This window comes from Phoenix dactylifera, chromosome 7, assembly GCF_009389715.1.
Source record: "Phoenix dactylifera cultivar Barhee BC4 chromosome 7, palm_55x_up_171113_PBpolish2nd_filt_p, whole genome shotgun sequence".
Classification (NCBI taxonomy): Eukaryota; Viridiplantae; Streptophyta; class Magnoliopsida; order Arecales; family Arecaceae; genus Phoenix; species Phoenix dactylifera.
The window spans coordinates 12577605-12589867 of NC_052398.1; the positions used below are offsets into that span (position 1 = coordinate 12577605).

Genomic DNA, 12263 nt, shown 5'->3' on the forward strand with positions numbered 1-12263 from the left:
CTCCGATAATTACTTTAATTATTTTATAAGATAATTTGCCAATCGAATTGACCAAATTACCCCTGAATGATTCTTAATCATTCATCAGCCTTATTGATCAATCAGAAATCTTCTATGCGTGTGACCTCATAGGTTCGAACCTAAGCCGGTAGTATAGGAACGACTTCCTACACTAATCGATGTGACCATCTAGCAATGGTACCCGACGTCCGAATAGGCTGAATATATGCGAAGCAAATATTCTGGAACCCTGAACTATGGTTACTGTATAATTCAATCCCTTTGACTCTTAATGTCAGGATGACTTAGAGCTCACTGTCGACCCTATAATTAGTACATCCATTATGTGATTAACTTTAGATATCCCGTGACTCCTCACTGGGATTACCCTGGCCAAGGTTTTGCTAAATTAATCACAAGACATTATTCCTGTTTCCAGGAGGGGTCAATTCCATCTTGACTCACAACTGACTACGCAAGTACTTGACTGCACCCAGTGACCTTCCGTCACTGAATTAAAAATTCAGGTAGTCCGGTACCAAAGTACAGTGAGTTGCTTGCTAGTCACAGGTTGCGGTCTCAGGTCAGAGGGCCAAACTTATACCCATATCCACTCGGAACATCTCTCGACAGTAGAGTGTTCCGAAATTGGTCACGTTCACTGAAATGTACTCCTACACTTCACCTGTATGGTATACCAGTGTCTCCACACTCCTTGGTTAAGAGGACAACCAACGTATATGTCACACAACGACCTAATCTCGATAATGTTGTCGTCCTAGTAACAACATATTATTTGGTCGCGAACAAGTTTAAGGACTCAAAGATAAATCCTCCTTTATCATAACATAAGTCCTAAGGACTTCATCATATAAGAGTTCATTTGAAGATGAAATGATGAATAATGCCAAATAATACTTTATTAATTTGTCAATTTATTTACAAAATTCAATCATCAATATGCTGACGATTGACATTTAGGATATAATTTCCAACACTGCACATGGCTGGCCGTCCAACGGAGAGTAAATCGTGTACCTCAGATCTTTCACAATCTTCCCCATGCCCTTCAACTTCCTCATTTGCCACCTAACAAATGAATCATAGAAAGGATTCATGTCTGTTGTTATAAAAGAACGCCTCCAGTCGCAGCCCAACCCAAAAGCCTTGAGATCCTCTTTTGCCAGAGGTGGAAAATAAGTCAGCCAGTGATATGGATCTTGGAATTCTGCAATCTCACTGTCCGACAGACCAAAGCTTCTCATAATCTCCCACTGTGACTTATCTCCACCAGATTTGGCAGCAGCCTTGGACCTCTTGCTCTTGAATTTATCAGGGGCAACCGCATTGCCATCTTCGGCTTTGCTCTCATCAACAGATTCAGTAGTAGAATCCTCCTCTGTGCAAGGAAAAACAGGTGGATTTCCGAACTGCTGAACCTCTCGTGCAAGCTTATCTGCCGAGGCCTTGATAGGCATCCCGGTGCAATGGAAAGCAAAGGGCAGGAGCACATTACAACCACGCAGACGGTGGTATGCAGCAGCAAACTCAAGCTTGGAAACTGTGAAGGCATGGCCCAGATGAAGCATGCCATTCATGTAGGGGTAAGGAAAGTTGCCAAAGAACTTCTCGCCAGGCTCAGGAGGGTTGCTGCCAGGATTGGCCTCGAAGACCTTTTGCTCTTCCCATCGCTTTTGGACCTCTGATTGTATCCTAAGCAGCTGGTCTCTCCTAGCAAATCTCCTACCTCCCTCGGCGTTCGACGCCATTTCCCTGTTACACAATTGCAAGAATTCATAATAGTAACTTTTGAGATTACTTTCTCATAATTCAATTCAATAATTGATACTCATTGGGTAGCAAAAATCAAGAGACTTTTTTTTAAAAAAAAATAACAAAAGATGATCAGTCAAGACACAAACAAGAAGGAACACAAAAAAAAAAACTAAAAATCGTTTTTTTGTGTTTTCGTTCAGCTCGTCCACTCTAAGTTTCTATTATTTTGCGTTATAACTGATGACAAGAGGGGGAACATCATGTCGTCAAGAAAAAGTAGAACAACTTTGTTTTCTAGAGCGACACATTATAAAATCATTAGCAATAACGCATAAAGAGAACACTCCAGCTTTGCCTACCGCCACCAGATTTCCAGCCAACCATCATAATACTAAAATACGAGCAAAAAATCCATCTTTTGTTGTCCCGAACCTTATAAAAGCTACTGACAATATATAAGAAAATTCAACGAAAGGAAAACATCACGAGGAAACTAAAAGATTGCAAAAAGATGATAACCGCATGACAAATAGAATAAGAACCAGTCACAGTGGATGATACAAAAGGAATTGCTTCCCTTCCTCTCCGATTCTAATGAGAGGGCAAAAAAATCAAAAGAACAGACTTCTGCAAACCTACTTTGGATTGAGAAAACCAATAAAAGTCTAATTTTTACCTACAGAAACCAAGGGAACAAATATGGAGTGCAACCAAACAAAGAGATTGGATGAATTTTTAACACCTAAAAGTAAAGACACCGGGATTGACTCCTAACCTGGAGAGAACCGGCACTGGAACCCTGGATCGAAGAAGGGCGGGTCTTTGGAGGAGCCGCTTGAAGAGATGAGACGAAGCCAGGGGAGACCCAAACGAGACCTAGGGTTCCAAAGGATTGCGACCGGAGAGAGACTTGGCGCCCACGGTTCCGCAGCAGTATGACCGCCTCGGTCTGAGTGAAGGATCTTGAAAAGATGGGACAATCTTAGCCCTCCATCAGGTGAACCACCATAATCCACCGTGACCATGCTTTGGGCTTGGTTTGGGTTTTGGATCTCGTGAAAGTCTGATTTGGATTGGAATTGGGTCAACCTTTTGGACCTCGACTTTAAACGCGTCGAGTATGGATTGGCAATTTGATCGATTTAATGCCAAATTGGCATCATTATTCTGGTCAGGTTGATAAATCTTTTTAAGGTTGCCACTCTATTATTTTGAGGCTTTTGTCATTAGACACTAAATTTTATTGATTGAGCCCACTTTTACCTTTGAAATGTTATTCGACAATTCTCCATGTATCTCACCAATATCCCTTGGCTTTATGCACAAAACTAGCATTACTCGGGTTGTTCCAAGTAGAGGCGTGCATGAGTAGAGTTGTATCAGTTTGAAGAGATACCTGAAACTAAAGCAACCTGAATCAATTTTCTAAAACTAAACTAAACCGACCATCCGGCAAAAATTGTTTGAAACGAATCCAAAAAATTTAGTTTCGTCCGGTCCGATTTATTAGATTGATGTTCAATAGATTGGGTTAACCATACCAAACTAAGTCTAAACATAAAAAATCTATTTTATATATAAAAAATATAAAAAAAATAAAAAATGATATATATATATATATAGCCAATTTGGTTTAAATTATTTTTTTTAAAAAAACTCAAACTGAAACTAACACCAAACTAAATATGTAAAATAAAAAAATAACATAAATTGAACCGAAGAAACTGGTTAGTGCTGGTTTTGGTGTTTGGCCAGTTTTTTAAACCCCTAGTTCCAAATATTGAATCTATACTCGTCATGAATCATGATGGATGGAGCAACGACCGCCCAATTGACCTTGCTAGTTTATTATAGTATTTTACTGCTTCGTCTAGGAGGTCAATTTTTTTTGGGTAAAAAGGTTAAAATACTTTTAATATGAATGCAGTTAGAAGATTAAAATACTCTTAATAGTAATTCAAATAGAGCACATAATAAAGATCATAATTGACTTCTGAAAAAGAAAGAAAGATCACAATGAGAATTTGTTCCAAAGTTAGACTAGTTGTACCAATGGATGAGTACATCTTTTAGTGGCGGCTGTTCCTTCTGTAATTTAGGTAATTTCTTTGAACTTCGAGTTTAAAAATGCCTAGACTTTTGATCATTTTCATGCATAATTTTTTTTTTCTTTAATGCTATTATTGTATTGCATCATCATACCTCAGCTATGGTTGTGATAATATCAATACATTATATTACGACATAATACCATATAAAAAATGATACCATTATAGTATTATTATACTAATAATATCATTGCATTGTTGATACTGATATTAGATCATTTTATTCGATTGTGGCCCTATAATATTATAGTGTTTTAAAGATTGTGGTGACATAATAATAGTACCAATATTATATTATATTGCTACCCTTATTGTTATACTGACATAACATGTCATAAGTTGTATAATACTATGATATTATTAATATAAATCTATTGATATTATTAATATCATATTTTTCATTATAGACTATACAATATTATAGCATTATAATGTTATATAATAACGTAATGTTGTATGTACATTGGCAATCTTGGTTTCAGCGTAAGCTATATGCGATGGGTGCAATTCACTTGAAATCAAATTAGCACCTAAAGTTGCAACTTGGTTGCTTGCCACTTCAAACTCGTAGGTGCTTACATAAAACTTGCTAGCTAAACTAATGTAGCTTGGATTACTTATTCTGTTTAGATTTTATTGCAACTCATAGGATACCTAGAAATTCCAATTTCATACATAGCACGAAATCGACTACTGCAATGCATAAATCTTATGAAAGAGTTCTCACAAGATTGGTGCATTAAAATAGTAGATTTCGTGCTATTTGCAATATAGTTGTTTGCAACATTTCGGTAAAAGTATATAAGAGCTTTTACAAAGTTTGTATATGAAAATAGTTGGATTCTTGGTGGATTAGTCTAATTCACTTTTCTTATAAAAATAAAAAAGATATCGGTAAAAGTGTTTTGCTTAGTCTAGTTTATTTTCCTCCTTGGATGTTAGAAAATCAAAATAGAAAATGGATGCAGTACCAAACAGTTTCTTAGTTAAGACTTAAAATCATGGAAAGTCTTCAAACTAAAAATAAAAAATAAAAAAAACCATGGCAAAAAGGGTTGTGAAATCCATTAGCTATCGCTAAACCTAAATCTCGTTTGCTTTCTTTTAGATCCTTTTTGATGGGGAAAAATAAATCGCCCTGAAGCACGTGAGCAGATCGCCAGCACGTGATTGAAGGCGCCCGACCTGGAGGCGCCCGACCTGAAGATGTCCAGCTCCAGAGGCGCCCAACCTGAGGGCACCCGACCTAGAAGCGTCCGACCCGAGGGCGTCCGACCTGGAGGCATCCGACTTCAGGATGCCCAACTGAAAGTCCGACCTCAGGGCTCTCGATCCAGCGCCCGGCCAGACGCTCGACTCCAAGACCCCCGACCTGGGCACCCGACCTGAGCACCCTCGACCTCGGAAGTCCGACCTCGCTACCCATCTGTTGCGGTCACATCCTTCTGCATCTCGACCAGGGACCATGCCCTGCTCCGGCTCACTCAACAATCAATGCGCATAGCCTCTGCTGATCTCCGGCTCACTCAACAATCAATGCACATGGCCTCTGCTGATCTCCGGCTCACTCAACAATCAATGTGCATGCTATCTACGGATCTCAAATCCTCCACGGCAAACAGCTGACCCGCTCGGCTACGTTCGATCAGCCACGACGACTCACTGGCTCCGGCCTGATCTTCTACGGCAATGCATTAATTCACACGATCATGCATTAATTTATACGACATGCTCAATCATGACGGTAACCTGTTCGCCTCGTCACATCACAGGTAATCTTGTATCCTCCTATAAAAGAGGAACCCCTCCATCGAGGAGGGGTTGGACTCTAAAACTCCTAAGATATATTTCCTCTCGTCTCATACATTTGCCCCCTCTGACTTAGGCATCGGAGGGCCGGCGCCGGAAACCCCGACCACTAGCTTTTTGCAGGTCCTCCGGAGGACGCCGCCCGCCGACGGACCGCCACCCGCCATCTCACGCCAGAGCTCCTCCTTCTCAGCCGATGGCCGCCCCCGAGTCCCATTTCCAGCAACACTTTTAATAATCACTTCTTCCGGCCAGCGCTTCGTTTAATTTTTCTTTGCAATAGCTTTTCCCCATAGCTTTCTTTCTTGCTTTATTTTCTTGTTTCCGCATCTCGTATCTCAGTGCTTGTGTGAAATATCGCTTTATAATCTGTGTAAAGGTTTGGCTGCAAACACACGAGCCTTTGTCTTATCACCTTTTGTTGGTGTTTTAAAATTTGCAGAAGTGGAAAATAAAAGAAAAGAAGAGAAAAATTATTTTATTTCTTTATTCCATCATATTCAGTACATCTCAGAGGTTATATATACTTATGTATAGACTCCATATAAAAAAAATAATATAGGTTGATATAGGATCACACTGACAATAAAAAATATTACTGACTGTACAAGTTGTTATATGATCCCTAAAATCATTATAACAAAAGCATGCTAATAAAGAAAAATAATATAGGTTGATACAAAAGCACGCTAATAAAGAAAAATATCATGGGCGATGTAGGTTGTTACATGATCTCTAAAATTATTCGAACATCCTCCCTCAAACTCAAGATGGTAATATAGGTGCCAACTCGAGTTTGGAAACTGGATCACGAATATACATAAAAACTAATGTACTAGATAAAGAGTTGGAATAGTAACTCAGAAGCTAACGTGATAGACTAGAAACTGACATAGCAGCTCAAAGATTGACATAGTGGTAGGTCAAAAATTGACGTGGCAGCATAGAGCCTGATGCGGCAGAACACGAGCTATTATAGCATCTCAGAAGCTAATGTAGTAGATTAGGAGTTGACATAACAACTCAGAAGCCGATATGGTAGACTGATGTGTCTGACTAATGTGATATACTGACATGTCTATCAATATAACTGATTGACTTATCTGATGATGCGCTAGCGAAAAGACATATACAAAATTACAGTTGCAGTGAAAACAGAGCTCAAAGAGAAAGCAACTGAAGGTTGATGATTGTTGGAGATAGAGGCACTATGGAAGGGAGCAAGGGACCTCGAACTGGATGGTGAAGGAGATGGAGGCACGGATTCGACGGATTGTGGAGAGCTTTTTCAGGACACGGTGGACCGAGTAGTCGGGGGTAGGAGCTCAGAGGACATACCGGCGCCTTTGGTCGGGGTGTCGGAGGAGGAGACTGCAGCGCTGATCAAGCCGATTATGGAGAGGGAGGTTAGGGAGGCGGTCTGGGCCCTTGAGGGGGATAAGGCCCCGGGGCCTGATGGTTTTCCACCATTATTTTTTCAAAGGTATTGGATGATAGTTGGACATGATGTGACGGCCGCCATACATCATTTTTTTGTACATCTGCGATGTCTACTGAGTGGCAGCAGACCTTTATCACATTGATACCGAAACGACAGGACGCCACGGAGCTGGGCCATTTTCGCCCGATTAGTCTGTGTACGACCTTGTACAAGGCGACAACGAAGATTCTTGCCGTTAGGTTGAGGGATATTCTGTTGGAAATTGTGTCCCAAAGCCAATTTATTAGTTGTAAGAAATTGAATTATGTATATGTTTTATTAAAATGAATAAAAATTTATTCTGGCAATTTTCTATTCATCACAAGTGTTGCATCTTCAAATTGAACTCCTGTGCATTGTGATGAAGTCCTTAGGACTAATTTAGTGGATAAAAGAGGTTTTATCATTTAGTCCTTAAACCAGTTCGCGACCAAATGACGAGCTGTCAATTGGACGATAGCTATGTCAAGTATAGGTCGTTGTGTGCCATTTAGTTGGTTGTCCTCTTAAACCAAGGAGTGTGGAGATACTGTATGGCATACAGGTGAGATGTAGGAGTACATCGTCACTGAATAGTGACTCACCTGCGTAGCACTCCACTGTCGGGAGTTAGCTCGTAAAACGTATGGACATAAGTACCCCTTAGACCTGAGACTGTCACGGTGACTTGCAAGCAACTCACTGTACTTAGGCACTGGATGACCTGAATTTCTAATTCAGGGATCGGAAGGATGCTGGGTGCAGTCAAGTACTCGCGAAGTCTGTGTATGAGTCAAGATGGGATTGACCGCTTCAGATTTTAGGAGTTGATGTCTCACTGTATTTCAATTCAGTAAAACCTTGGCCAGGATAAACCAAGTGATAAGTCACTTGATTTGATTAATTGAAATACACTATGAATGACCGGACCCAGAGTTTGATAGTCCACTCTGAGGTCATCTTGAGCATCGAAGGTCATAGGGATGAATTATGCAACAACCATACATCTAGGTTCTTGAATGTTGCTTTGCATATTTGATCTATCCGGACGTCGGGTATCATTGCTAGATGGTCACCTCGATTAGTGCATGGAGTAGTCCATGTACTACCGGCTTAGTGTTCGAACCTATCGGAGTCACGCACATTAGTCAAGCTAAGTAGGAAGGTCTTGACCCAATTTAATTAAGAATTAAATTATGGGTCATTTGGAATTTGGCTCTGTCTATGTTCAGCTAGCACTGAACATGAGGTACATGCTAAATTTCATGGATGAACAACTAATTAAGTCTGTATTTCGGGTCAATCAAGTTTTAATTAATATAATTGAACTTGATCAGGACTCAATTGTTGAGATTGGATTTGATTGGGTCTAAATTAGTATAATTGGGCTCGATCATGATTTAATTGGGATTTAATTTCATATTTGTTCTGATCTAAGTCGGACTTGGATCGAGCCAAAACTAGACCCAATTGAATCTCCTATGAGTCAGACTCATGTGGAATTTTTTCGGGTCAAAAATTCATTCAAATGGGCTGCAAATTTGGTTTAGAACCAAATAGACTAACTTATGATCAAATGGGCTAACCCATTTGTATCACAAGTTGACTTTTCCCATTTAGAGTGGTTGCTGACCGTGAATAAATCCCATGGACCCGTGGACCACTCCCTTCACATGGACCCTTAGCATTTTTTTTGTGAGCCGCGACTCACCTGGGACGCATGAAACAGAGCTTCTCTGTTTCACGCGTCCGCAACCCTTCCGACCGGCGATTGCGCGGCCAACCGGCCTCCGGCCAGACGGCCGACTGGACCGGAATGTGCGGTTTTGAACCGCCAACATTCCAGTCCAGTTTGATTTTTGAAATCCGGCAATAATTGACATTAATCACTGTTTTATTCCACGGTTGTTTTTGAAACAATCGTTATCAAATTCATTCATATTTGATAATGAATGAATTCAATAACGCTAGACCATTACGCCTCTTAACTCCTCTCAGCGTTGGCCTATTTGTAGGCCACCGTTTCCTCTCGAAGAGAGAGAGAGAAAAAATTTTCTTGGGAAGAAAACGTGAGACAGAGAGATAGGTTGATTCTGTGAAGAAGAAGAAGAGTGAGGAAGGAGTTTCTCTCTCTTTCTGGTGGTTTGGAGTTCGGCCCAGGTCCGGCGTCCTCTCCTCCCTTCCATTCCTCTGTGATCAGGATCAAGAGACGGGTGTCTGTTCGGCCTAGGCGTGCTGTGAACAAATGGGAGAAAGAAACCGAAGAAAGAAAGAAAGAGAAGAAAGAAAGAAATAGGAAGGTCCTTTTTTTAGTTTTCCTTTCTTCCAAGGGTCCTTTTGCAAAAGATTGTTTTGCACGAGTAAAGACATCATCCAACCTTCTTGCGAAGCTTGACGTGCGTGCGAAGTAGAGGGCTTGCAGATCCAGGCCTTGCAGAGCTACCTTCAGGGATCTAGATCCAGATCCAGATTCAAATTACATCGACCAACTTCCGCTACGGGCTTGAGGTAATTTTACATAAAAGTTAAATTTAATATTTATAATTGTTATAAATAAAATAAAAAAAAATTTAAACTGATTTTCATGCCTGGCGTTCTGAGGATGATAGTGTTATTTTGATGATTAACAAGTAATTATCTAGAGCATGCTTTAAGTTAAATTGATACTTCATTTATAAGTTCATTACTCTCAGTACATTTGTTTAATTGAAAATATATGTATGGTCTTGTTCATTTGGATGAATCTAACCTTGAGAATGCAGCAAAGTGTGGATTGAGTCGACCCATAGGTTGATTGGGTCGACCCCGGCACATCTAGGAATCATCTGGCACACTCCTGCAAAAACAGCACAAATGAACAGTGAGTTGGGTCGACCCAAGGTAAGCATGAGTCGACCCAACCTCCAAAGAACCTCAAAACGCAAAGGAAGAATGCTCTCTGGATTCACTGAGAGGGTCGACCCACACAGTGGTTGAGTCGACCCAAGCTTGAGTCGACCCAAACTCTGAGAGGGTCGACCCAAAGGGCAAGACAGAAAGACAGACAGAAAACGGTTCTCTGGAATTACTGAGAGGGTCGACCCAAGAAGAATTTGAGTCGACCCAAGTGAACTTTGAGTCGACCCAAAGAATGGTTGGGTCGACCCATGGGAAGAAAGGCTGAAATTGAGGTTTCTGTGGTTACTGAGAGGGTCGACCCAAGAAATGGTTGAGTCGACCCAAGGCAAAGTTGGGTCGACCCAAGGACAGGTTGAGCCGACCCAAACACGGGCTGAACATAACGGCTAGTTGTGCAGAAATGCTTTTTGGACTCCCAACGGCTATAAACGGCTAGTTTCTTCAATCCAACGGTCAGAAAGGACTATTTGGATGTTGGAGAAGTATTTAAGAGGGAGTATTCATCAGAGGAAGCAAGCTTTTGGGAAAATACATTAAGTGCATTCAAGAGAGAACCCTAGCAAGGCAAGCTTCATCCAAGTGCTTCATTCAAGAATCAAAGAAAGGGATTGAGCAGATTCAAAGAGGCATCAAGAGCTCCATCCTCCCTTGAAGAGTGAAGCATCCTTGACAAAGAAGAGCAAAGCCACTTCAAAGCGATAAATACTTTCTAACTCTTCTTTGTAGTTTATATTGTTTCATATGCTCATTTAGGAGTTTGAATCTTTTCTTTTCATTTGTTAAACACTTTGTAAAGGTTCGTTGGTAAGCCCGCAAAACCAACAAAGGTTTTTGGTGAACCCGGAAAACCAAAGTGCAAAGGTTCGTTGGTGAGCCCGCAAAACCAACAAAGGTTTTTGGTGAACCCGGAAAATCAAAGTGTAAAGGTTCGTTGGTGAGCCCGCAAAACCAACAAAGGTTTTTGGTGAACCCGGAAAACCAAAGTGTATAGGTTCGTTGGTGAGCCCGTAAAACCAACAAAGGTTTTTGGATTGTGAGCCCGGAAAACAATCCAACTGTAATCCGCGAGATTATAGTGAATTCCCAAGGGGTCGCTTGGGGAGTGGACGTAGGTGCTAAGGAGAGCACCGAACCACTATATATTGTTGTGTTTGTGTTGTGCATGTGCTTACATTTATTCTTGCATTATCTTCCATCTTTGTTCTAGTTTAACTCATTCAAATAATTTAAGAAAGCATCCACCGCACTTAATTAAGAAAACTTTTAAAACACCAAAATTTAAAAGAAACCAATTCACCCCCCCTCTTGGCTTGTCACCTTGGGCAACCAGTGGTATCAGAGCAAGGTGCTCTAATAGTACTCATTGATCTCACAATCAAGAGTTAAAGATCATGACAACCCAAGTGGGATGTTCTATGAGTGAGGGACAATTAATTGATAGACCTCCACTATTTGATGGTATAAACTACATATATTGGAAAGCACGCATGCGCATTTTCATTCAAGCACATGACTACAATTTATGGAGTATCATAGTCAATGGGCTACACACAAACACTAATCATGATAAAGAAAGGGCTCAGCAAAATGCAAAAGCCATGAATATTCTATTTTGTGCATTAGATGATAGTGAATTTAATTACATATCTTCTTGCATAACTGCTAAAGACATATGGAATATGCTTGAGGTTAAATATGAAAGCACTAACATTTTTAGCAAATCAAAAATTAGCTTTGAAGAAGATGAGAGGCAAGCAGATATTGAAAACCTATGCCTTGTGGCACACAAGAACGAGGTATGTGTTGAAACACAAAGTGTCTCCTCTTCTGAATATGAAGTATATGATAAAACTGAAGATAATTTTACACTTAATGAGTTACATGATGCATTTCTTGATCTAATGAAAGAACATAAGAAACTCATTTGTAAAAATAAGAACCTGAAGAATGAAAAGAAAATCCTAGTAAATGAAAAAATGAAACTGTCTAATCATTATGAAACACTAATTAAGAAACATACTAATGAAACTAAAATCTTAATTGAGAAAAATAAAGAACTAAATCAGAAAAACCAACTTCTCACTGAAAGCTATGATAAACTTAAGAAAAATAATAAATTGCTTTCAGAAGACAATGAAAGGTTAACTAAAGAAGTTAACAAATTTAAGCCTATAGTTGAAAAATTTACTATTAGCTCTGAAAAGCTGAACTTA

The 12263-nt window shown here is 40.0% G+C and overlaps 1 protein-coding gene across 1 annotated transcript; it reads right to left on the reverse strand.

The window, feature by feature from the left end:
* Positions 1–910: 910 nt before the first annotated feature.
* On the reverse strand, positions 911–2700 carry LOC103698470 (leucine--tRNA ligase, cytoplasmic-like). The gene is made up of 2 exons (XM_017840909.3): positions 2552–2700; positions 911–1773 (listed from the first exon to the last, which is right to left on the reverse strand). Exon 2 carries the CDS (start codon positions 1767–1769, stop codon positions 978–980), a length of 792 nt encoding a protein of 263 aa, XP_017696398.2. The 5' UTR covers positions 1770–1773; positions 2552–2700; the 3' UTR covers positions 911–977.
* Between the last annotated feature and the right edge of the window lie 9563 nt (positions 2701–12263).

What these genes read in the sequence shown, in the direction of transcription:
- LOC103698470 (XM_017840909.3), bottom strand. Translation starts at nt 1,769, where the DNA reads ATGGCGTCGAACGCCGAGGGAGGTAGGAGATTTGCTAGGAGAGACCAG.